The 26297-nt window shown below is 50.4% G+C and overlaps 2 protein-coding genes across 4 annotated transcripts in view; both read right to left on the bottom strand.

The window, feature by feature from the left end:
- CAMKK1 (calcium/calmodulin dependent protein kinase kinase 1) overlaps nucleotides 1-6579 on the bottom strand; it is a 99933-nt gene extending 93354 nt beyond the window's left edge. For 2 of the 3 annotated variants that reach the window (XR_010784804.1, XM_066563515.1), the window contains exon 1: nucleotides 6542-6579. The gene's annotated coding sequence lies outside the window, so the exon portion shown is untranslated. Of the gene's footprint in view, nucleotides 1-5782; nucleotides 5825-6541 lie in introns of those variants that run through there. The other variant, XM_066563516.1, reaches the window with a different exon arrangement.
- Nucleotides 6580-13727: 7148 nt separating this feature from the next.
- Nucleotides 13728-25188, bottom strand: P2RX1 (purinergic receptor P2X 1). The gene is made up of 13 exons (XM_066563558.1): nucleotides 25052-25188; nucleotides 21650-21797; nucleotides 21173-21244; nucleotides 20283-20352; nucleotides 19723-19819; nucleotides 19397-19477; nucleotides 18088-18229; nucleotides 16868-16998; nucleotides 16173-16263; nucleotides 15442-15507; nucleotides 14719-14811; nucleotides 14159-14206; nucleotides 13728-13840 (listed from the first exon to the last, which is right to left on the bottom strand). Exons 1-12 carry the CDS (start codon nucleotides 25186-25188, stop codon nucleotides 14162-14164), a joined length of 1173 nt encoding a protein of 390 aa, XP_066419655.1. The 3' UTR covers nucleotides 13728-13840; nucleotides 14159-14161.
- Between the last annotated feature and the right edge of the window lie 1109 nt (nucleotides 25189-26297).

Genomic DNA, 26297 nt, shown 5'->3' with positions numbered 1-26297 from the left:
CATCTCTGATGGTCATACTGCATGGAAGACAGGTCCAGTAGCATTCAGGTGGAGTACAGACACTTTTCAGCTCCTTGGAAACAGCAAATTCTGAAAATTAGCCAAAAATACCGGTTCCATTCTGCATTCAGACTTAAATCAATCTATCTGGCATTAAGGAATGGACTCCCAGCAATTGCTATGAATAAAGCATGCTTTTCCACCATTCTTCAAGGCAAATTACAAGCACTGCTCACATCAAACTGCATGAGAAAGGACACAGCACCCTGGAAGAGATGCCTGATCTCTCTAACCTGGGTGTGCACATTAACAACACAGCTGAGAACACTGAAATTCATGTCCACTACCACCACAGGACAAGCTGAGCCAGAGGCCCTTGTTCTCACTGCTATAACAATTCACATCCTGGTTATGCCCCATACCCCAGCCCTGAGGGGACACATCCCTGTTCCCCCTGCACTCAACAAGGACTGCCCTAACAACCTGCACTTGGACATCCTCCACTTTCCCAGCCCCGTCTGTCAGCCTGGGGGTGAGGTGCTGACAGGGAAGGGCTAAAGGACTCATCTCAGGTCTGTTTTACACTCTGCCTGCTAGCCTCAGATATCATTAACCTTTGTCAGTCAAGCTGCCTGGCAGCCACAGAAAGGTCAACCCAGATTTCAGCATCAAAGCAGTCATCAGTGAGAGGTCAGCAGATGACTTTCCTGTCCTCATACTGCACTTGAAGCAGGCACACCATTAGCAAGCAGACCCAAACCCTTGGTTCCAGCACAAACAATATCCCAGAACAGCACTACCCAGACAGCATTTCCAAACCAGGTGTCAGGAAGTGTCGAAATAGAGACCTGACTCGTTTAAGTGGTTGGCTTCCACATGTGTACTGTAATAATTTGTCATAGGAACACTGCCCCAGGTTCTCCTGCCTTTCAAATACCTTGATTTCTTTGACATAGGGTTACCACCTTCTATACATCACCAGTATCAAAACCCAGTTCTCTCTCTGTTGGGAAGGATGAAAGTTTGACAGGAAGGTCTCACAGATACGTGTGCTTAGCAAAAAGATTTTTCAATGTAGAATCTGAAGAAGGAATAGAAAAATAGAAATGAAAGCAAGTTTTGATATAGAAGAAAAGAATTGCTGAGCCAGTCTCACTGGATAATCAAGGAGGCAAAGGGTGTGTGAGTTAGAAGGGGTTTTATGACTTAGAGCAAAGGATAAACCCACCCCAAACAAGAAGATGTTTTTACCAAGCAGAAAGAGAGCACAGGCAAACAAAACAGCAAATGTGGCCAGTAGAAAAAAGGTCTCAGAATTTTCCACTGCAAGAAAACTGAAACACAACTTCTAGCTTAAACTGTAATGTACTGACTGTTAGTGATTGGAGAATGGTAACATGAATATGGTGATTATAGTAGCTATGATAGGTTATAGATAAAAGTTAAGGTACAGATTGGTTCTACTGCATTAAGATGCTCAGCAAAGAAAAGTCTATAATGCAATGTAACCAAAAGAAAAGTCTATAATGCAATGTAACCTAAACTCAGGGTCTCAGGGCCTGCCTGCAGCTGGAGCTGACAGCTGTGGGCACAGCTCTGTCACCCACCACCCTGGACTGCTGTAATGTCTTGGATGTAATAAACTGCATTTTGAAGAGCTGCCTGGAGTCCCCCATCCCTCATTCAGGCTCTTACATCTCTCCTTCCCTCCCAGTTTTCCACACTGACCTCTAAGCACTGACAAAGGACAGGGGAGGAAGCTCTGAAGCAATAGAACACGCTTCTCCAAGGCAGCACTCAACTCATTGAGAGGCAAATTCATCCTTTTTCTTTCATGCTACCATCAGTCACTGCTCACACACTGCAGGAAGAAGCCTCCTTCCCCAGAGGAGCTGTGGTTCATGCTCAGATCACATCCCTGCCAGGCTCCTAATGAGCTCACACATCTTTCAACTCCTTGTCCACAAACAGTCAGGACTCCATGGGCTGGGCTGGAATGAGGGAGAGGGAGGGTCTGGTAGCAGATACCCAGCATGAAGCAACAGCAACAGACCCTCCTCTAGGCAGGGGTCCCTTTGAGCATCCCAAATTCTCTCTGAGAGACCACATTAGAGCAGCAGAGCACACAGAGGCCACCAGCAGCATCCAGCACGTGAGGAGGTGCAGGGGCAGGAGAAAAGCTCTGGCGATGCCTGCATGCTGCCAGTACCATGGTGAGGAAGCACAAAGGCAGGAGGTAGTTGAGAGTAACTTTGACAGGGCTGGATTCATCAGCAGGACAGCAGGGGAGCTGTGATAATTAGAGCCAGCCTCAGGTAGGTACACACATGCACACACTGCTCTGCAAAGCTGTGCTGGCTCTTTTTTTTGCTACTGCTGCCCAATTCTTTCAGCTTTATCTACTGTAGATGTGACAGCTGCCAACCACAGGCTTCAGAGGGCTGTGCCCATGTTATTTGTGTACAGCAAATCCATCCTCAGCACCTCTTTTGGGGGTTTAGGACTCACTTCTGTTCTGTAGAATGGAAATCTGAACTACTGCAGGGAGTGGGAGAGGGAAGAAGAGACAAGCACCCACAATAGTCTCATGACAGCAAAACAGTCTTGGAGTTAATAAATACACCCTGCAAAAGCAAAGCAAAACCAAGACAAACCATGGAGTGGGTGGTCCAAGCTCTGCTGCACTGCCAGGACTGCAAGACAGAATTGTGACCAATCTCTGCAGCAGAGGCAGAGCTGAGGAACAGCAGGAGGAGAGCAGCAGCACCTGACTGGGAGCAGGGCTCCAGCACAGCTCTGAACTGCCACACACAGGCACCACAGCCCAGGTCAGCAGGGTAGGATGATCTCACATCCCTTGGGACCACTGATTCACCTCCATCCCAACCAGTCACAAATACAACACTAACACATCCTCAGAAAGTGCTACTTAGCCTGGGTTTCCCCAGCACTCAATGCTCTGTCCTCGCAAGGTCACAAAATCACATGCCACTTGGCTGAGAAAAACAATCAGCACACCCCCGAAATATTCATGGGATGCTGCACAGGAGCTGCAGGCTTCAGGGATCTGCTCTCTTCCACCTTGGCACACAGCTCTGTGCTCAATGCAGGCCCCTCTGCTCTGCAGCAGGGACTCTCACCAACACCCCAGCTCTAAAAAGGACAGTCCTCACTTACACTGCTGTGAGTGAGTGAGTGCAAACCACTGGAGACAGGGAACTGCACAAGGCAGCAGAAGAAGTGAGGCCAAGAATTTGGCTCCACTGCCCTCAGGGAAGCAGTTGCCACATGGCACCAGGAGCAGCAGAAAGGAAAGCTGGACTTGCATGGCTTTTCTGCTTGTCCAAGGCATACACAGAGACTACAGCCCAGGAACAGGAGAAAGGAGAAGCTTGTCTGCATCTCAGAAAGACACATATTCCAGTGCTGCTCCAGCACATCACAGCCTTGCTGTTTACACTCACACCAGAATAATTAGAGCAGTCACTGTTAAATAGCTAACAACTTCACCATCAATTCTCTGAACAATACTGAAGAATTCATCACAACATTTCACAGCCACCACTCTGCAGAAACACTGAAATCACCCCAGACACGAGCAGCCTAAATTAATCCCACACAGATTCTAGCAAAAACTACAACTATTTCAGCAGTACTCACCCAAAACTAATGCCTTCCCAGGGCAGCAACCCAAAAGAAACAAGTCCTCAACAAACCACACCTTATGCACAAAGCATGACTCAGCTCATGCACTGGGTGCCATCAAGAAATAAAACACAAGGGTTTATACTGGGCCAGGTCCACTCCCTAAAGCAGCAGCTTTGTGGGATATGAAGCTCCCAGCTGCCATGGGACAGCCCTTCCTTTCAGCTGCCAGCCTCAGCCCACAGAAAAGCTGTGTCCTCAAAAGGGTTTGGACTTTCAGGAGAACTTCCCCATCCAGGGACACCAGCACCTGAAAATAACAAACAAAATTTCTCCAGTGTCAGGGACTTGACGTATGACATTTGTGCTTCTCCCTCTGTTTATATCCATGTCACTTGTGCTAAAAATATAAAATAAAGTGAATATCTAATATATAAAATATATAATAAAACTGAAGAGTGCAATGAAACACAAAAATCTTTCTAAAAACTTGAAGTAGTAGAAGAAGTGACCAACAAATCCAGGCTGCAAATTCCTAAGCAAGTTAGAATTGCAAGTTCTGCAGTCCTTGACTGCACCTCAGCACCAATGACACAGTCTATAAAATCTTTTTCTGTGATTAAGGACTCAATCCATAAAGTCACCACCTGTGTCCAAATACACGAGCCTGAAACATCCCAGTTTTTGAAGGGCTGGAACACATGTACTCACACCTCACCCACCACCACAAACCAACAGCCACCCTCCCACCCACGGATGGAAATCACTGTGGCTCCTTCCCACCACACCATCTTTCAGATCAGGATCCTTCTCCACTTTATCAGTTATTAGGAGCTGTTCTCTTTAGAAGGTTTCAGACACTTTTCTCCAACCATGCTAAGCTTAACCACTGTCTTAACAACCTCAGGGAACAAATACCAGCAAAAAGAGATGCTCCACTCTGCAAGCAGAGCCTTGGCTGAGCACAGTGACACAGCACAGTGCCACCTCTTCACACCCAGCCAAGGTCTAAAACACAGAAATTTTTGTCATGACCACTGCCTAAATAGTGCTTCTTGCTCCAGCAAAGAGCACACTGCAACACCATCCTTCCAGACATCCCCTCTGCTGCAGGCTGAGCACATCCCTGCTGCAGCCACCCCACAACAGCCCAGCAGGGGAAGGGAAATCCCACAACCCCTTCCCAGCAAAAGAAAAGCTGGGCCTTGAAAGTCTAGCTAGTGCAAGGACAATTGTATCAGGCAACAATTTAATGAGGACATTAATTAGAGAGCACAGAGCAGCAGCACAGGCTTTGAAAGCCATGGCAGAAGTACAGCATCCTCTGGCTGTGTGGAGTGAAGGGGAAACTCACGGCTCTGAGCAATGTCAGGACAGGTGAGGTCCCCTGGCAGGTTCACTCCAGGAGCACCTGGATGGGCAGCTCTGCCCACCTTCTCTGAGCCAGGAGCTGTCCTGGGAGCACTCACACACTACTCCAACTCACAAGAGCCATCCCAAACTCTTGGAGAGATAGCTGGAGACAGCTCCAGACAGAAGGAACTTCACACCAACAAACACAGCTTCCCTGAAGGAAAGGAATCTGTTGGGACCTGGTGGCCTGGCACCTGCTGTGACTTAAAGCCCAGCCTTCAGCCCATACCAACCCATGACATGCCTGAACTCCTTGCTGGAATGATAAAAGCCCGGTGCTTACGCTCCTGGTTGCTAAGATCTGACCTTCTCCAGGCAAAAGCCAAGGGAGCAAGCCCAGGAAAGCAATTTTATTGCTCTGCCTGGAGTTTAATCCCATTCACACCATGCACCCCAGCCCAAGCACAGGGCTCACACAGCAAACCATGCACGGGACATGCTGGAGCACAGCCCCAGCACGCTGGCTTTGGTTCTTCTCTTCAAGCAACTGAGATAGCAGCTCTCTGCTCGCCTTATCCAGTTTGGAAAGCAACACTTCAAAGCCATCCCGTGTCAAACTCCAGAACAAACTGAAGCTGCCAGAGATGCCTCAGGGGGAGGAAGTTAACACATGATGGGAAGATTAATGTGGAATTGCAGACTACTGTAAACAGAAAAGCAACAGCTTCCTATTAAACAAAACCTTCTCCATTAAGTTACAACTACAACAGAACGGTAATTTTACCTTCATCAGAGCAGCTGAAGAAAGTGGTACCATTGCAGGATCAGCAGTTCACAGCACACTGGCCATCGGGAGCTGCAGGTTATTGTCCCTCAGAGCCAAGGCAAGCAGAGAGGAAGAAAAGCCCGTCTCACCCAGCCTGGCTGCCAGGTGCGAGCTCCAAGACACGGCCGGGGCAGCACGGCCCGGCCCGGGGGGCAGCACGGCCCGGCCCGGGGGGCAGCACGGCCCGGCCCGGGGGGCAGCACGGCCCGGCCCGGGGGGCAGCACGGCCCGGCCCGGGGCACCCACCCACGAGAAAACCCAAACTCTGAGGAGCTCAGGCCGATCCCAAGGGCAGCAAGGAGGGTTAGGAAGCCGTGACAAACCTGCACGGAGCTCACCGCACTTCTCACCTTCTTCTCTGCCCACCTCGAGAGATGGCTGGCACTGCCCACACTGCTCAAAACCCCAGCTTCGGAAGGATTTTATTTTTTCCCATTTATTTTTGAGCCCGGTAAAACCATCACCTCCGGAGCTGGAGCTGTAGCTGCCGGGCGCATCCCCGGCCGCGCCGCGGCGGCGGCTTCCGCAGCCCGGGGGATGCAGCGGCCGCCCGTGTCCACCCGCGCCGACTACCGCGTCCCACCCGCGTCCCCTTCACCGCCGCCGGACGCTGCCCGTGGGCTGTCTCCGCGGGCTGTCCCCCCAGCGCGGCACTCGGGGCTCGCAGCTCGGGGGGGCTCCGTTCGCGGGGGTCGCCCCGTCCCGGGGGTCGCTCACCTGCGCTCGGCGCTCCCGCCGGGTCCCGCCCGCCCCGCGGCGCCGCCGTTCGCGCCGCCCGCCCCGCCCCGCATTGGCCGCGCGGGGCCGGCGCGCGCCGCGCCCCGCCCCGCCCCGCCCGCGCCCGCGCCGCCCATTGGCTGGGGGCGGCCGCGCCTCCCGGGGCGCGCGCGCGTGTGGCCGTGAGGGAGATGGGAGGAGAGGGGGGGGTCAGGCGGCCAGGAGGCGCTGGGGTTTGGGGCAAAAAGGCTAAAAAAAAAAAAATAAAAAGAAAAACCAAACCGAAACCCCCTTTTTTTTTGGGTGGCATGTGGTGTCCAGCCAGAAGCGCTGGGTGAAAACACGGGGCTTTTTGCTAATCAGAATCAGTGAAGCTGGGAAAGACCTCTGAGATCGTCGCGTCTAGCCTGTGACAGAACAGAACACTGAGAGCCGCGTCCAGGGAAAATGACTCCCCCGCCTCCCTGGGCAGCTCCTTCCAATGCCTAATCATAATTTCTGCGAAGAAATTCTTCCCTAAATTCTCCATAATATGTATGATCAGGGACGGTGGCACTGCCGTGGTGGGAGCGGAGGGCCCGGCGGCCCCGGGCGGAGGGAGGCAGCGTGAGGAGCCCAGGACCCCGGACACGGGTGTCCCCTCACCCAGGACCCCGGACACGGGTGTCCCCTCACCCAGGATGCTGGCACATGGGTGTCCCCTCACCCAGGCTCTGTCTCTAGACTAACACCCAACCCTGACCATAGACACTTGCTCAAGTCTTGCTGCAACTTGCAAGTCTTGCACACCACCTGATCCCACTGCTGTTCTTCAAAGAATTCCTACAAGCAGATGCCCTCTTTGGTTTGGCTCATATTTTGGCTTTATTTTTCCCTCTCCACTCTCTTTTACCTTGACTCGTGGTGGACTGTACCCTGGGTCCAGGGGTTCCCACTGCACCCAGCAGGGAAGCGTTTGCAGTGGGACTCTTGAAGATGTTGATTTTGTGACAAGTGACTCGCTGGGCTCTGCTGTGACTCCAGTCACAGTCAAGGTCCCCGCCAGAAATCTTGGATTTAGCCACAGAGCTAAATGGATTAAATCCACATCCTGACTCAACCCACTGCAGACTGCTGCTCCTTCCTGCTGTGACAACAAGCAGATAGAAATGCCTGTGCCTGCTTCCAATGAGTCTCAAATAATCCTCTGCTTTGGAAACAAATTAATTCCTTACCATGGGTTTCATAACTCGAAATAACATATAATAATGGATCTTCTGTTTACTACCAATTTTTTCATCTCCAAAAAGCTTCCCCTGTTGAAACTGTGTTGAGAGAAGTATCAAAATGTAATTAAGAGGCACTATGCATTAAAATAGCAAAGTCATCTTGTAAGCCTAGCAAAGAGCATAATTATTTTCATTTACCCATTCTGTGGGTATATTTATTGTATCCAGCTACAGCCTGCTGCTATTTGCTATGTGCATCCAAGTCTTACTTTTCCTGCAGAAATGTGCTTTGTCACCCTAGCTGGTCACAGGCAGCTGAGCAACTCTCGACAGATGAACAGGTTTATTCAGGGCTAATACCCTTTCACTTCCATCTAAAATATTTGTGCATTCTCTTTGCAAGTTTCAGTCAAAACCACTTGGAATTGAAATGTTATGTGGTTCAAATCTTGACTGCTAAAAAGTTGCTGCATTCAGTGAAATGATCCCTGTTAGAAAGCTACAAAGGGTTGTGTTTTCAGCTCATCACAGAGAAAACCCAGCAGAGATCTTCCATGAACAGGAAGCACCGGGGCAGTGACGGGCTCTTGGGGCAGGTGAACAGCAACATGATAACCAGTGAGAGGATGGCAAAGCCTGCTGCATTTTAGGATAATCAAAAACATGTAGACGTGGCCCTTAGGCACATGGTTTAGTGTCAGTGTTGGGTTTGTGGTTGGACTTGATCTCAGAGGTGTTTTCCAACCAAAATGATTCTGTGATGGTCACAGCACAGCAGAGACACCCATCTCCTTGACTGTGTGCTTCCAAAGCTGCTGTTGTGTTCCAGCAGCTCCGGATGTTAGCTAATGGCAGTGATTAGACATCATCTCAAGGCAGCCAGCAGCCTGAGCTCCTGGGCTGTGTGTTTGCCTCTGTGGACTCTCAGGAAAAGTAAGACAAACCCACGAGCAAAAGCAAAACTGCCTCCCAGGCCTGAGGGAAAGCCCCAGCAAACTCCTTGGCTGCCTGGGAGTATGAGCCCACCACCCAGGAATGTGCCTGTGCCTGTGGAGGGACTGGGCTTCTGTGGCTCCAGGGCATGGAGATGCTCTGAAAAACCATAACATGTAAGCCAAAGCACTGACCTGTTTCACAGAGGCCTTCAATTCAATCAAGCAGGGCCTTGCTCATGCAGGGCCAACTCAGCCTCTCCTGAGCAATGAATGAACCTTTCAGCCTCCTGCTCCTCTTGCCTTAATTACTGCTAAGGAGGTTTTGCAAGGGTTTCAGAAGTCATTTGGGCTGATTCATTTGGCTTTGAGATGTTTATGAGATGCTGACTGTTTAGAAAGTGCTGATACTTGTCCCCTAAGGATCTACCTCCTTTAGCACCAGGCAGTTTAAATCACCACTGAGTGATTTAAATCACCAGATGTCTGAGGCACAGTTTAGCACCAGTATCAAGATTTGAAACAATCAACTCTGGCAAAGACTGTGAGCACTTGATTTAATGTAATAACCTGGTTGGCTCAGCTCAGTTAGAACATGCTGTTTCTTCCAGAAAACCAAAAAAAACCCCAAACAAATCATGTGCCTCAGCTTCCCTTTTCATCGTACACAGGTGATTACACTGCAGAGCAGTTGTGGCCAGTGGAGAGTCACAGACAATGTCTCTCTGATGCTAAGACCACGATGGCTAGAACAATGTTAAAATAAGACTTTGATATTTCTGTTCAATAATGATTGAGTATGGTTGGTTGTTAACTGATTTTGCATGTTTTTGGGGTGCAAGAAGTGGGAATGTGTTTATTTAACCTGTCCTTGAGTTACAGTCATGAGGTGAAGAGTTTATATTTCCCCAGGCATGTCACTAGCACATTTAGGTAAAAAGAGATTTAAAGCCATCTTTTTTTTTAGGAAATCTCTTAGTGGTTCCATAAAGCTGAGCAGGATCTGTGCTTGGTACTGGTAGGCACAGCCCTGTTAACTGGAGCAATCCTGATTCACCCCAGCTGAGGAGCCCATCAGGTGACCAGGCCGTTGCTATATGCAGAACCCATTTGGACAGTTTTGAATTTTACGCTTTCAAAAATAAGGCAATAAAGCAATTAGAAACAAATAACAGAAGGAGAGAGCACTTCACCAAAGGCAGCCAAAGATTATAGTGTGGCATAATTAATGCAGGGCTGGCAGCAGGGAAATGGGCTGTAACAACTGCACTGTCCCTAGGAGAGAGGCTGCAGGCTGAGCTGCAGATGTCAAATGCTCAAATGGCCAAGAAGCTCCTCTTGCCACCCAGCACAGTCTGGCCTGAGAATGCCCAGCTGTGGGACAGAAGGAAATAAAAGCATCCTTCAGAGCTGGGAGGATATGCATGTTCCTGCCAGTCCTTCACTGTGTGTCAGCCAGAGGATTTATCCAACTGAAAACATGCTCCCACAACAAAAGAGAAAGGGAAATAGTGTAACCAGAAAGGCAGGTGCTTTTTTTAGGGAAAAATCCAAGGATGTCCTAAGAGGAGAACTGGGTTAAAAATATCAGGGAGTCTGCTGTGCCAGGGAAAGAATGAGTGGGCTTAAAGATAGAGGAGGCTGCACAGGAAAGGAGTTATCTACTTCTTGAGTGTTACTCATTTTAATTTGCCTTGTTACATGTCTGGAAGCACCAGGTGGAAATCAGGGCTTCATTGTGCTGGGAATTGAGCACAAACATAATGATTAAATGTTGCCAGCTCTGCAGAGATTGAAATATAATTCCTCATCTCTGCAGAATCACTAACCAGCATAATTATTGCCAAATAAGTTTTTCTGTAATGCTCTTCTGGAATATCTGTGCTACTTGATTTTTTTTCAAAATAACCCTGCCTGAGGGAGTGAAAAGATGTATCTGTACAAGGTCCAACCTAGTAGCCTTTAACAGATAACAAAAGCTGGTCAGAAGCAAAAAATTCTCACTGCATTTAAATCCATGTTCAAAAATTATTTGCTTGTATCTTGGCTTCTGTTTCTATAAAATGGGAATAGCCACACTGCACTCATTGCTTGCTTTTGTTGTCTAACACCCACGATCAAGGCAGGAGTCCTCTGTCAGACGTTTGGAGCACTGACATCATCACAAACAAGGGCTTGTTACTGCTGATTGTAAAGAATGGGGATTAGTTGGATAATATATATTTTTTTCTTGTGTGTTTTCTGGGACAGTGCTTGAATTGATGAAAGTTCCTTTTCTGTTACCATTTTTCTATTAGTAATAACTGTGTAAAACCAAAATGTATCAAACAAGGAGTTAGAAAAACCCCACAAACACCCCAGCCCTCAACTGGCCACAGCATGAATGGGAAGCAACACAGCACACTGTCATTGAAGGGGTTTTGACATGATGACCAAATCCCTTTGGGATTCTGTAACACTTCATCCTGCTGCTCAGGGGTCAGAGAGCAGCAGGACACTCTGGCCACATCCTAACTGCTTCAAATGCAGTTGTTTTCTGGCCACAACACAAAGAAATTCTGCCTAAGAACTGTAAATTCTCCCCTGATCCTCAGAGCAAGATCAGGTCAAGCCAAGAGGACAAGAATATGATGCTGCTGGTCACCCACACTTCCCCACTGGGACTTGCAGCACCAGGTGGCTTAACCAGTCAGCATTTCCATTTGTGAGGCTCTAGCTTTTAACTGTTGTGTTCTATCCTGCATTCAGTAACTTTGTGTGAGTTTTGTCAAACTGGAAGGTGCTGGGAGGGGGCTGGGAGCTGCAGTGCTGAAGCAGAGCATCTGTGCCAAGGAAGGTTCCTTAGGGGGCTGAACAGAGCAGCCCTTCCTCCTTGGTCTCCAATCTCTGACCATCACCTCCAGCCTCTATGGCAAAAGAAGGCCTGAAACAAGTGCCATGGGCTTTCCCTGCCTTTTCATACAGCAGAGGGGACCAGTGTATGTTAAAATCTGATACTTGCTCAGTTTCCTCCAGGCAGCCATTGCTCTGTTTGGCACCCACCTGGGAGCCACAGGGCCTGGGGCCCCTGGCTTTGAGGAGGAGCTTGTTTAGGGGAAAGAATTAAAATTGCAATATCTCGTTTTGCTGGATGCAGAAATGATGAATGAAAAGCAAAGCAAAGGATCCCCAAAGATTTTGCATTTAAAGAAAACAAGTTAAAGAGCTGAAAATAAATCCTTCCATGTTTTTTAAAGCAGCCTTGGGACTTTTAGGGATTCCAGCTCAGAAGTTTAGAATGGCAACTAGAGGGGATCATTTACAAGTTGCCTTTTTCCTGATTTCATATTCTGCCTTTTAATTCTTCCTAGGAAGGAATAGGGACTTCGTATTACAAGCAGCTTGAAAGATTAAGTAGGCAGAAACATCCCGCAGCTCTACCTGCAGCTTTGCGTTTGTTATTTTAAGTTTTGACCGGAGATTGACCCGGTGTAAGTGCGTGCTAAAGGTTACCTGAACACTCTCACTTCACTGGCTGTGGAAACTGGATTTTCCCCAATCTCCGTGAAATGGTCTTGCAGTCCCCTCTGCTGGTGGCAGCTTGCCGGGGAGCTGCACCGTGCCACCACATGGGACCTGCTTGGTCCTCGATGGACGCTGCAGGACAGCCCCCGGGGCGTGGAGATCCCCCAGCCCCCTCTGAACAGGCACCGACTCCTCCCGAGACCAGGAGGCTTTCCCTTACCCTCTCTGCATCCTTCGTATGAGCACCTGGCACCTCTGACACAGGACAGCAGCACAGGAAAGGGTGAAAAAATTATCCATGGCTAACCTTACAAAAACCCACCCTGCCTGGGAAAGCTGAGGCATCCTGCTGAGAGCAAGTGATCTTGCCCTGGGGAATGTATGGCCTGATGGTATGACTTGAAAATTTTGTTGAGCTTATAACCAAATATCACCTGCATCTCTTTAAGGTACACATTCTTGTGTCCCTTAGAGCCTGGGGCAGGGCTGCTGCAGGCTCTGGAAGCATTGCAGCCCTACAGCTTCTCCACCAACTCTGCCATGGCCACAGGGATCCACTTTCAAGGCAACCAAAGCATCATTTTCCCCAGGGAGGTAAAAACAGACATTCAGAGGGGGACTATGCAGAAAGTCAGCGTTGTTGTGTCCTGGAGAATGGAACAGGGCCACTAGCACAGGGCAGGATTGGCTTGCAGGGATGTGGGGTTTGAGCACAGCCCGTGATGTGCAGATGCACATGATGGGTAGTGCAAATCTTCCAGCACAGAGGGGAAGTTCAATTCCTGGGTGCAGAGAGCTGATTTGTGAGGCTGCTGCTGAGAAAGTCTTCCTGACCAGCTCACACTGACCAGCATGGGCAGTGGAGGCAGAGCTGGCACAGGACCGTGGGTGGCCGAGGCTGGCAGTGTGCCAGTGCTCCCTGCCAGCCAGCCTGTCTGAGGAGGAAACCCAAGTGACAACTCTGATAACAGCCCCTGCTTGTGGCCAGAGGCCCAGGGGCCCTGCATGGGAGGGCAGTTTCTGAAGGAATCATCACTAAAGGGATTATTTTATATGCATAAACGCTCCAGAAACCGCTGCAAAAACACCGTGCTCTGGGGCTAGCATAGGCACCATAAAGGGATGTAGTAGAAAAACTAAAGGTTTATTTTTTTAATAAAATACATCCTTACAAAATAACCATTTTTCTCCCAGGCAGAGGGCTGGGCATGGTTCCTGCCAGCTCTCCTTCCTTCCCCTTCTCAATTTGGAGCAGTCCAACAGTGCTTCTGGGGCAGAAGAGGCAGCTGTGCTCTCCCCAGGGTCTTCAGGAGCAAGTGACCTTGCACAGCCTGGCACACCAGGCAGGTGCAGTGTGAGCCCTTCTGAAGGGCCTGCAAAGGCAGCAGACCCAGTGCCCAGCAGAGGACCGGCAGAGGGCCCCAAGACCCCTTAGTCTGACCCATCCACAGCATCATGGCATGTCCCACCACAGGCTGTGTGCTGGGCCAGCCAGCCCCTGCCTGGCTGCAGGGCACCACTTCCCATGAGCTGGTGCTGGACACTGCTTCTGCTGGTCTTGGGGCCAGCCCAGGGAGGTGATGGGATGGCAACCAAGTTTTAAGAGAAGAGGAGGAGGAGGAAGAGGGGTGCAGGTTTGTCAGTCAGTGTGGATTCTGCTGAGAGAGAGGTGCACAGTGATTTCTGGTGTCTTGCCCCCCAGTGCCCTCCTTCAAGAGATTCTGCCATTGAAGATGCAATGTCACTCCCACATCCTGCATCCACTGCTTCCCCAAGCAATTGCTTATGCTGGGAAGTGCTGACCCCCCGTTAGGCACTACAGCCCACAGCTCAGGTCTCCTCCAAGCCTCCCTGGAATCCTGTTGCCTTCCTGAAACCCTCCTGCCTTCTCATACACCTTGGAATAGCCCCAAGCCCTATAGCCCTCATCCCTGAGAGATGTATGCTGGCAGGGCTGGGGAAACACCACTCACCTCTCACTGTGTGTTGTCTGGCTCCTTTTCCTTCTTATGCGACTTCGACTGGGATTAAAGGAGAGAAAACAAGGATTCTTTTACAGACCTGATCCTCTCTAATGCCAGGGAAATTGTGACTGGGCAGCAACTTCTAACCCCCAGTGTACATGCATATTTTCAGATGAATTTGAGGGGAACTGGTTTTGTGTCCTTTCAAAGGCCATGAAACAGTCCATGGTCATGGAGATGTTCTCAAAGAGCAGAAAAAGAGACATTTTCTAGTTTGCTAAAGCGCAGATCTGCCCCTTCTTCCCTTAAAGCAATGCAGGTGTCACTAGATATTGGAATATCTGGGGTTAAAGGCAGAGAATAAAGTTATTAACAATGAGTCACACACAACATCTCAGTAATCTTGGAGAGAAGATTCATGGATCCCAGTCTCCAACAGTCCCAAGGGCTCAGGAAGGCGCCTGGTTGCCCCTCAGCGTGGATGTTTGTGTTACAGCATCATTACTCATGCACACATCCACACACACCCCTGCAAGAGCCTCTGCAGGGCAGCGCTCCCTGTTACTTACAGGCTCCGGTTCTGCATATTTGAATTTCTTCTGCTTGTAATAGTCTCGTCCATGGAGAAAATGCAGCAGGAGCAGGTCACAGAGGACAGAGGCCTTAAATCAAAGTGCAGTTAGGTTTGGAGTTGCCCTCCAAGATTACCTGGACCACTGTGTACTTCCAGTTTTTCCCAGTTTGCCCCACAATTTAGGGTCACTTCTGCTTCATCCCACAACATGGCAGTTGCTGAAGTCTCCAAATGCCCATTTAGGACAGAAGTGAAGTGTGCTGTGTTCAATTTAAGTGATTTATGCCAACAGAAATGAAATGTTTCCCCTTTAGGTAAGTGCAGAGCACAACAGCCTTTGAGCCTTGCCCAAGTCTTTAACAACCATAACCAAGTCACACACTGGGTTTCTGTCCTGAATGAAATGCTGCCAATCACATGCATACCCTCTCTCAATGCCAGCTCTAACTTGAAACTACCAGGATGCCAAGACCTGGCAAGAGAGCCAGCCTTCCCTTCATCAGCAGGGCAGAATTCATATCAGCCAGGGACCAGCAGGAATCTATTTTCCTGAGCTGGCAAGGCAGGAGAGCTCCTCCTTTCCCCCTCTTGCTCATCCTCTGATTCCCTGAGCAGTAGCAGAATTTCACTGCAGCTCAAGGACACTTCCCACAGATGTCACAGGCAAGAAGAATAATTTGAGAGTCTCCATATAGAGGCTGGAAATATCTGAACTTACCACTCCAAAAATACCAATTCCAGAGCCAATTGTGGTCATGGTTGGGATGATGTCAAATTTGCCTGCCTGGATAAAGTCAAAGAAAATAGGTGATAAGTTACAGTCAGCCCAGGGGGGGGAAAAGGGTGCTCTGGCTCATAGGTGGGGCTCAGCAAAAGTGCCTTGCAGCAACCCAAACCACAACCACAGCACACAGAGAAAAAGGAGCTAGGAAAGAGCTGGTCAAACAGAAAAATATTGTAGGGTGGTTTTAAGCTGAAATAAATTGAACTTACTTTTCTTCCTGTATTTTTAATATAAAAAACCCAACCAAAACCAAGCAACCAAACAAAAGAACACAATTTGAATATTCTCCATGGGAACACAATAAGGAAAGCCTTCTCTCCCAGTGGGAAGAAAAAGACAAAATAGAAAAATGCAAATGTTCAGCTTTTGGAAATATCAGTAAAAGGTTTTGCGTTTCCACAGGTCCTCCCCACTCTCATCACAAAGTTTTTTAGACAAAACCACTGATCAAGCCACAGCTGAAAGATGTGACATATAAAATATGTTTTCCTCCTCTCTTCCCTTCCCCAGTAGTTCCCAAGGGTTCCTGTGAGCAGGCCAGCACCCAAGGAAGGCATTCACACTTGTTTTCCTGATCCCACAGGGCCCTGGTGCTGTGTTACAGAGCTGGTCCCTTCCAAGGACATGGCACTGCTGTCCCAGAGAGCCAGAGGATCCACCCTTACCTTGCCATTCACCAGAATGTCGAGCCGGATCCCAAACACCTTGTAGAGTGTCCTCTTTTCCATCCCATCTTCTTTGTAGTATTTGGCATATCTGTGCAATTGGATGGTGAGTGTTAATGGTCTGCCAGGGGATCTAACAGCCCCTGCAGCCCTACAGCACTGGGATCTTGGACAAAGATCTGGGAATGTGCTATCACAGACCTGCTCCTGCCCTTCTCCTTAAACCCCCTGAAGGAACTGGGCTGTTGGCACCTCTCCTCTCTGTGCCTCAGTTTTTCTGCCTGCAGGATGGAATTCCAGTTCCTGCTGTTTGATCCCATGTCCCCAAGTTTTACGTGCAGCAGACAGTGAAGCACTGGTGACAGAGTCACACAGAGCAGAGGGTACAGACTATGAGAACACATGAGATGATCCTACACCATCTCCAGTCTTTCAAGGGGTTTCCCAAAAGCTCAGCCAAGCAGGAGAGCCTGCAAGGGGGAGGAGATAGAAAGGACATGGGGCAATTTTCAGGCCAAGGGGTGTATTATCACTTTTCTCATGCTGTTTAAAAGAGCACTGGTACTGCTGCCTGACCCTGCAAAGGTAGTGAGTATTTTGAAGGACAGTCTCTGGCTTTCCACCATCCCTTGAGTGGGAACCTGGAAGCTGTCACCTCTGAATCATGCTTGGAGAATCAGCAGGTATTTCCTTACCTGAAGTTGAACCCTGGTGAAACGTTGCTGTCATCATTGTACAGGCCATGGAACTGGTAAATGGGTTTGCAGTACCGCAGGGGCCAGTCGAGGTCACAGTTCCAGTCTATGGTGATGCCCACCACTCCACCCTGCAGCCAAGAGGGAGTCACAAGGTTGCCCCTCCTCGGGCCTGGCTCACACAGAGAAATGCTTTCCCTCCTCATAGGTGCCCTGGCTCTCCAGATGCACGGACCCCACTGCTGCCTCAGCCTTCCTGAGCAGCCCTGGCTTTGTGGCCTGTACATAACCCCTTGCAGAGGCTCTTGTTTCTTTCCTGAGTGCTGGATACACAAATAAATTCATGCTTTCTTGCTCCTGATCAGAATCCTGTGCCCAAGGCACAGTCCTGAGAAGCAGTGCTCAGCACAGAGCCCTTCTGGGCCTCATGGGACATCCTTCCCTTGCTTGATTATGCCCAAGAGATTGCTCAGGAATTGCAGGAATCCCTCCTCCCTCCCGAGCTCACTCCATGCTGTAAATACCTGTGCCCCAGGGGTTTGTATTTTCACACCTTTAATATAAAGAATATTAGAATGGTTTGGGTCAGAAGAGACCATAAAGACCATTTTGTTCCAAACCCTGCTATGGGCAGGGACATCTTTGGTTAGACCAGTTTTCTCCAGATCCTGTCCAAGCTGGCCAGGAATGGGGCAGCCATCCATAGCTTCTCTGAGCCATCTGATCCAATCCATGCAATAAATATTCATATATGCAAGCCTCTGATTTTATTCTATGTTATCACAAGGTTTTGCAGCAGAGATAGCAGATACTCCCACACACCAGCCTGAGGAGCATTAGGCAAAGCTGCATTTTGGAGCCAGGGGAAAGGCTGCAGTTAGCACTGTGCAATGACCAATATTTGACCATCCAGCTGGGATTTCCAAGCTCAATCAGATGGGATTTGGCCACACAGATCTAGTTATTCACTGCTCAAATTAAAACAAGCTGAACCCTGGGATTTACTGCCAGTGGGTCAAATCTTCTCAAGAGTTTCCAAGAAAAATGTAAATATTAGGCCATGTCCAAGGAGATTCATGATCTTTATGAGATAATTCTGACACTTGTTTTCTCAAGAATTCTTGAGAAGACTGAAAATCATCTCAGCAGCTGGGGATGATTGCACTGTTGAGTGTCCATTTCCCATCAACAGCAGGAAACATAATTTGAAATTGAAGTACCTTAACAGCCAGGAAGGTAAAGTTCTGACCCGATTCCTTCACTATGTATCCCAGTTCAAACACAGGACACAAGGAATCAGTGACTTTGTGATAGGTGCATTTCTTCAGGTACTGCTTGGTAACGCTCTCAACCAAGTTGCGCCTGTGAACGAAAAGAGAGTGAGAAAAATTCTCAGTAACACAATAATTTGGGGGGAAAAAAACCTCTAAGTCCCTTGCCCAGCCTGTGTCCCTCTCCCATTCACATCCCACTTGTCCATGGGCTCTGCTAGGCAGCGTCCTGAGCTCCAGCAATTCTTATCTGGGACACCTCATGGACAGCAAGCGTATCCCACACCTTTTACATTTAGCTGGAGTTTGCTATCGCCTACAGCAAGGGTTAAAAGGAAAGGGCAACTTCTTGCCTTCCATCTCACTCTGCCCAAAAACATCCTGTCTGTCAAGCCTATGGTTTTGTGTAAGCCTTGTGCCTTGCTCAAACTGATCCCATCTCTGATGCTCAGCAGTGACCAAAGGCAGGAAGTCTCCCCACAGCAGCCAGCCCGGCCACCCTCACTGCCAGGACCTGCTCCCTCTCTGTGTCCTCTTCAGCCTGTCCTCACCTGGGCCACCTCTCCTTGCAGCTGGGGGGGGATCCCCTCTCCCAGCCACCTCCTGGGAGGTGTGAGGTCAGCCCAGGACTTTGCCAAGCCTGCTGGCTGCCAGGACATTTAACCTTGGCTGCAGCACAGGGACAAGATCAGCTTAGAGAGAAGAATCCGCTGTCTACAACACAAATAGTTTCTGTTAATTTGTTCCAGATCAGATATATGGTCAGTGCCATCACAAATCCTCTTAGGAGGGTGCCTTCAGCCAGCAGCATTTCCCCCAGAGCTGCCAGGAAGGGGCCAAGCCCACCCTTTGCTGAAACAGGTGCGATCTGTGATGTTAAGGGGGACTCTGGGGCACCAAGCTTGTCCTGGCCATGAGGTAATTTAATTTTGTCTTCAGAGAAGAAAAATGAAAAATCAGAGTAACTGATTTGCAGCTTGTGAGGGTAACTCAAGAGAGGTTAATTCCAGAAATCTTCCCAGTAACTACAGCTACCAGCTGAGGTGGGACACACTTGGGAGGGAAATGTGTCAGTTCCTATGAGCTAATATGGGGTTCAGGGCAGCAGTCAGAGTAGTCCTGGGATCACTGAGAAGGTGGGGTAGGCAATCCTCTATACCAAGCATCCAGTTACACCCATCCAGCTGAACCCATGGTTTCCTCTGAGGGACACAGCTAGAGGAACTCACCAGGAGCCATCCCCCCAACCTCTCCTTACCTGGACACCTTAAACTTGGGGAAGGTGATACTGTTCTTGATGAACAAGGTGAACTTCTCTGCTTCTGACAGCAGGGCAGGGCTGAAAAACACAAGTGTAGACATGTCTCCATCATTTGGCTTTCCAGGCTCTAGAGGAAGCTCCATTTGGTGGAAATTCACCCAAACTGAGACAAGCAAACCCAGAAAACTGGTGGTGTCATCCCTTCCCTTTCTGGTCTTTCATAACACAGGCTGTCCTGGCCACATGCCATAGAGCCCCAACTTGGTCTGCTCCACACTAAGTACAACTGGGATGGGAAAGAGAGAAACAACATCATTCCTTACCTGGGAACATGGTAATCAACTTCAACAGGGCACCAGCCAAAGATCTCACAGGTCTTCACAGTGCTGTTGAAGTGCACACACTTGCCAGTCATGAGCCCTGTGGGGAGACAGCTGCTCACACCCTGGATCCTGTGAAACCTCAGCCTCACGCTGGGATGGATGGGGCTTCAGCTCTGCCAAGGGCATTCAAGACACAAAGTGCTCAGGGCTTTGGCACCTTTCTAAAACATTTAGGAAATTAATTGTGGCCTCTCAGCTCAGGGCAGTGGTTTCTCTTACAGTGCTGTACAGGGGAGCAGCTGGGGATTTTTCTTGTTAAAGAAAATGCAGAGCTGATAAGAGGACAACAGTTTGGGGGAAATGGCTTAGTCCTGATTGACCTTTTGTTTGCAGCTCAGGTATCTTTCAAAAGAGCAGAGCTGGACCAGCCCATGTGGGACCTTCAACCAGCATGTCAGAGGTTTCCCTGCTCAAAGCAGGTCCCTCAGCCTGGGGACACCCCAGCCAGGCAGCTTTTCTCTGTGTTGACTCACCAGAAACAGCAGGACTGTGTGCCATACCTTGTCCCTGCCGGCTGTATCTCCCTTTGCTGCAGTCGCTGTCCTGTGTGCACAGCCCAGCATCTGGCAGCTGTTTGGAGAAAGCAGCCACCTCTTAGCATCCCACCCTGCAGCTTCAATCCCCCTGTCCCTCCTGCCTCACCAGACAGCATTTTTCTTGAGGGATACACTGCTCAACTGCAGCCAGAGCCTTGTTCATATACTGTTGTCTTATATAGTATAACAGTTCTATTATCATTATACATTGCCTTATATATCAAGAGTTCTTTTATCATTATGGTGCAAGGGTTCCATATCCTCAGAGCTTCATACCTCCTTAATGTTTCTTGTAGGCAGCTCCTCTGAACACTGACTGTTCCTGGTCCTTGCAGCAGCCCTCTAGCTCCTCTGACTTCTCTACCTCCAGTTCCCACCAATTCACTCTTTTATACCACTTGTTCTTATTTGCTACAGGTGTTGCCTGTTATCATCCAGCCTGCTCCTAATCTTTAGTAATAGGGTCCAGCTGCAACTCGTTGGGGGATAAGATTACATTCTACATTACCTTCATTTATCCATACTGTGTTCCCCTACTGCTTCCCAACCAAGGCTGTCCAGATAAAGCAGGAAAAAGGGCAGTTTATCCACTCCAGGCAGATACTTTCATTTAAGCCTCAAGTCTGCTCTGCTTGATCATTTCAAAGAGAAGAAAACTTAAATGGATGCCACCTGTTTCTCAGCAGAATAAAAGTCTTCACATAGCACACAGGAATCAGGGACACTAAATATGGGGCCAGGCCCTGGTTTTTACTAAATCTCTCAATGTCAGAAAAAGTTTTTCCCCAGTGACACCACCACAATCCCCCTGAATTACAGAAGCTTAGCCCACTGAAGGAAGCCAGTGTGTTTACCTCTGGGCAGGTTCCTTGTTTCTGTCCAGGAGTGACAATGAAGTTGGTCATCACTACAAACGAGTTGTCCCCCTGTGGAGACACAGCCAAGGAGCTCACAGCCAGCACAGGGTCCCCTCTGTGAGGAGCCTCTCCCTGGGTGGGGACCTGCAGTGCTGCCAGCCCCAGGGACACTTGAGGACCCCACTTGCTGCCTCAGATACTGCTCCAGAGGCACTGGAGGAGCCTTGATCCTTTTGGAGGCAGCCTCCAATGTGCCTCCTCTGCCACAGTGCGTCCCAAGTACCAAATGTGTCCCAGGGAGAACCTGGGCAGAGGTTTGTGACAGGAGCAAACTCCTTTCCACCACAGGGACACCCTGTCATGGTTAGCCCCATGGAAAGCCTCTGCCAAGGACCCATCTGCACCCCAGCACATGAGGAAAAGCAGCCACTGGGACAAAAGCAAATCCCTAACCCACCCACCCTGACTCCTTACCTGGGGTGGGAAAACATAATCCACCACATCCCAGATGTGAGGACCCAGGACACTCTCGTTGGTCAGTGTCAGCCCTTTCAACTTCACTGAGACCGAGCTGACGATGCTGTCCTGGGACTGGTAGCCCTTCTCGTAGAGGAACACCCACCTGGACAGGGAAAGGTGGCAGGGTGAGCATGGCCACCAGCACTCCTCCACTGGCCCAATCCTCAGTACAGACCTGTGGACTGGTGCTTTTTCTACCAAGTCTCACCCGGGGAATCATTTGCCAAGTTTCTTCCGGCTGGACGAGGGACATGTTGCTGAAATTTCCTACCCTTTGCCTGAGGCATGTGGTAGCTGTAGGACCCAACTTTCATGCCAGGATGGTGTGTTTTGGGGACTGGGACACATTTTTGTGGCTGAGGGTGTGTGAAGGCAGGTGGAGCACAGTAGCCATCAGTCATTTAGGGTTAAAGCCTATGGCAGGTTTGCAGCTTGCTTGTCTCAGTGACCTACCCCAACACTCCTGACCTCCTGATTCACTGCAGAGGAACTCTCTAAAACCTAATGCCTCCAAGGCCAACACAGAGCTGAGTCTGGACATGGTTCACATCCAGAGCCACTGTTTTCCCATCCAGCTAAGGGAATGTGGAGCAATGGCCCTGTGTGCAAGAGGGCTGCAGGAACAGGGTTAGGGACACTGCTGTGGCCAGAACAGGGCTCTGCCTGCCTTTCCCAGCCCATCGCACAGTCATTAGGGCAGGCTCCTGACACTATTTAACCTACAGCATAAACAAGCTGCTGCTGGATTAACTCTGACTCAGGGACACTATAAACATGGGCAAGCACCCATTTCGGGTAGCGCCTCCGGCGCCGCGGAGCATTCTCGGCACTAAAAAAGGAGCGATCTGGATTTTGTCCCCACTGCCGCAGGCATCGGTCCCACTGGCTGTGACAGAGGCAGCAGGATACCCGTGGGACAGCCATGACACCAGCCTGGTGTGTCAACCTCGCCTGTGACACCTGGCTGATGGGCAGAGGGGAAAATGGGGAATCCCAGGTGCTGTCTGTAGGTTTTCTGTTTGGACCTTCTCAGAGAGGGAGCTTTTTAGCTTGCAGCGACATCAGCGTCCCAGGACTGAGAGCAAGAGGACCTCAGGGGTGGCATCTGCTCCAGAGCCTGGGGATGGGAGCAGAAATTCAACACTGCTGCCACCCCAGCTGGGACACCCAACTCCAACATCCTCTTCCAAGGCAGAAGACCATACTGGGTTACACTGGCTACAGTGGGCATCTTCCCCAATGCCCTCAGGGCTGCAGGAGGATGTGAACTGGGCAGCAGCAGGGACAGAACATTTCTCTAGATCAGCCTCCAGCACAGACTCTGCTGCTGACCTTATCCCCCTCTGGCAGAGCTGACTATGGGCACACAGGGCTGGGCAACTCCACCTCCCCTGCAGCAAAGCCAAGGTCATGACAAACAAAACCATTTCCTGGGAGGTTGTAAATGTGGCAGCAAGTCCTGCCCAGGTTGTAAAAGTCCCCTGGTGTCACATACTGATGTGGCAGAGCCACCAAGCCCTCTTCCCTTGCTGGCCTCATCCTGTAGCTCAGCCCACATCTCCTTGCATGCAAGAATTCAGGAAGCGAAACCCAGAAAGCGCCCGGCATCTCCTGGGCAGCAGTGATACCACCTTATCACAGTCATCAGAGGAAAAAGAACTGCTCCCTAGGGGTGACACAGGGTCTCACAGGGGGGCTGGCCCCACTTCTGTGCACTGATGGCACCACCCATGTCCTTCTAGCAGAGTCATGCATTGGCACACCTTTCCATGAGCATCCCATGCCTGTTATGAAGGGAGGACAAAAGCTGGGAGAATGGTAAATAAATACACATTTGGCTGCCAAATTTGTTTTCAAAGGACAGAAAATCTCAGGCATTGTGGCTTGGTGAGGGCAGTGAACTGGGGGCAGTGCTGTCAGCAGCGAGGGGAAGCCAGGAGCTGGTGGGGCTGTGAGCAGCAGCAATCAGAGACAGCCCCTTGCTAGAGGAGCCCCATCCCAACAAACCAGGAAAAACTTGGGAATTCCAGCAACTTCATGCCAGATTCCTGTCCTCTGCCACTGGCTGTCACCCTCTGGCTGGTTCTCTTCCTGCTCCCTCCTGGTTGCCTGTCTCACTTCAGCCAAGTTGCTTAAGCCACGTTTCCTTAGCTGCCCTGCACAACCCTCTGTGCCAGTTCCCCATCCACAGGAGCAGCTGCTCCCAGCCACATTTGGGACTGGAGCCCTGGGATTTCACAGGCTCAGTCCTTAGGAAAAACAAAGCTGCTCCCAGTAACACCAGTGCAAAACTCTTTGCAACAGCATCCTTGAGAGCTCGGTTGCAGTTTTGCATGAGGATCACCCTTGGGAGCCAAAGTGCTGGTGAGCAGGGTGGGATCAATGGAGGGACCAGCATGGGAGTTCCACACTCATCCCCTGAGAAGGTTCTTACCCTTTCCAGGGAGTCTGTGCTAAAAGGAGGAATGAGCATTTCTGCTCCCCACAGCGACTCCCCTTCACTGAGGCCTGGGAGCCACTGCCTTTCCTTTGCATGAGACATTCTGCACCCCAAAAATTCCCCAATTTTCCAATGCATAGCCAGACACCCCCTTTCAAACATCCTGCCCTGGGGCCCTTCCCTGTGAAAGGGTGCTGATCCCACAGCAGCCATGGGGCCACAGCCAAGGCTTACCAACCATCACATCCCATAGCATCGTCCCATGCTGAAGGGACAGGCACAGAGTAACTTCAGCAGGAGCAGCAGCCCCAGGGCACCTGAGGACACACATCCTCACCCATTCTGATCCCGCCTGCTCCACTCACTGCCTTTTTTAAGCAGTTGCCCTTGCTTTTGGAGCTGCCTCCCAGAAGCAAATAAGACCAGGAATTTTGGAGCCAAGCTGTGTCTCGGCCGCAGCGTCAGAGCGGTGAACAGGGAGATTTATGGCCCTGTCTTGAGCCGCTTGGGTCTCACAAATCACTGCACTGGCCCCAAATGCCTCTTATTTAATATAAATGAAAATAAAAATAACAACAGATTCTCAGGACACCGTCCAGCAGCTGGAGCAGGGTCTGGATTCTCTTCAGTGAGAAGACGGGGCCCCGGTGTGCGGAGCAGGGCTGGGCAGGGATGAGCTCCAGCCTGGACATACAGTAGCTTCTGGGGAGGATATGGGGACTAAGCAGCCATCTAAAAGAGCCATGGAGGGACACTGGGCTGCACGGGAGCAGCCACAACCAGAGGGATGTGAAGCCATTAGCAATAACCCCCCTGCACTGGCATATAGGGGATATAGAAGCCCCTCTCTCTCCATTGCTTTTTAACCCAGTGGCAGAGCATTAATGTCAGGGAAAGCAGGTGCTGGGGAGCCTTACCCGATGATGTACGCCAGGACAATGAGCTGGATCAGCCGGAAGGTCAGTCCCACCTTCTTGTTCCTCACCAGCACCATCCGAGGGGTGTCATACTCGAAGAGGAAGGAGGACAGCCTGTCCATGCACTTCTGCCCCATGGCTGTGCCAGGGCTGTGCCACAGCCTCCCAGCTCTTCACTGAGCCCTGGGTTGGGCCGTGCCCACTGCTGCTCCGGCAGCTCCTCTGTTTGCAGATTAAAAAAACAAAATAAGAATGCTATCGGCGTGGCTCTGAGCACATCTGGGCTGCCGGGTTTCCTCCTCTGCGCAGGGATGAGGCTTCCTCTTCCTATAAGCTCTGGGCTGGGAACAGCGGGTGCCCTACATGGTCTGGGGGTGGGACAGGGTGTGGGAGGGTGCAGGGCCACCCTGTTGCCAAGCCCACATGCCACCAGGACGAAGCCATCTGCCTGTGAGCGATGCTCCCTCGCCTGGCAGGAGCCTTCCCTGGGGACACAGAGGCTGCAGGCAGGGCTTGGGATGAGCAGAGACCATGAGGCATTCCTGGGGGTTACAGTGGGATGGAAGAGATTGTGGGGGTCCCGTGAGAAATTTTAGGAATTAGGATTGGGGTATCTTTCCTACCAAAACAGCCACCTCAGGCTGTGTGTCCTGAGCCCATGTCCTACTCTGTCTCCCAAAAAAGGGTCGGGAAAGAGAAGGGAGAGCACCAGAAAGCCCAGCTCAGCAATTCAGAGCTGACCCATGGAGCAGAAGGGCGCCCAGCTTGGCCCCCTCCCATGGTGAGGCCAGACAGCTGGGGCTTGGCTCCTTCCCAGCACTTGCACTGGGCTGGGCTGGGTGCACTTGGAAGCATTTCCAGCATTTCCTGAGTGGCCTGGATGTGAGCAGGGCCAGGCGAGCCGGGGTCACTGCGAGCGATGCTCAGCAGGGTGGTGCAGACACCACTTAAAACAAATATCACTGAAAAAGGGACTGGATTTGACAGTGCCAGACTGAAATTTGGGGGGCCAACAGGTGCCATGGAAAGCTTTGAAGAGGGTTGGCTCATTGCTGGGGAAAGCACAGAGGCTGTGGATGGGGGACCCTGTGCCCTCAATGCATCCCACTGGGCAGCTCCAGGGCACGCTCTGTGCTGGGGAGCACTGGGGCTGAGGAGGGAGCACTGGGTTTGTGTTTTTGGGGGGAGGAGAGGATGTTTTCCCCAGAAATCCCAGCCCTCAGCTGCTTCAGCACTTCAGGCAGGG

This window comes from Molothrus aeneus, chromosome 20 (genome assembly GCF_037042795.1).
Source record: "Molothrus aeneus isolate 106 chromosome 20, BPBGC_Maene_1.0, whole genome shotgun sequence".
NCBI lineage: Eukaryota > Metazoa > Chordata > Aves > Passeriformes > Icteridae > Molothrus > Molothrus aeneus.
The sequence above is the reverse complement of the archived record's forward strand: the minus strand, read 5'-3'. Positions and strand labels throughout refer to the sequence as shown.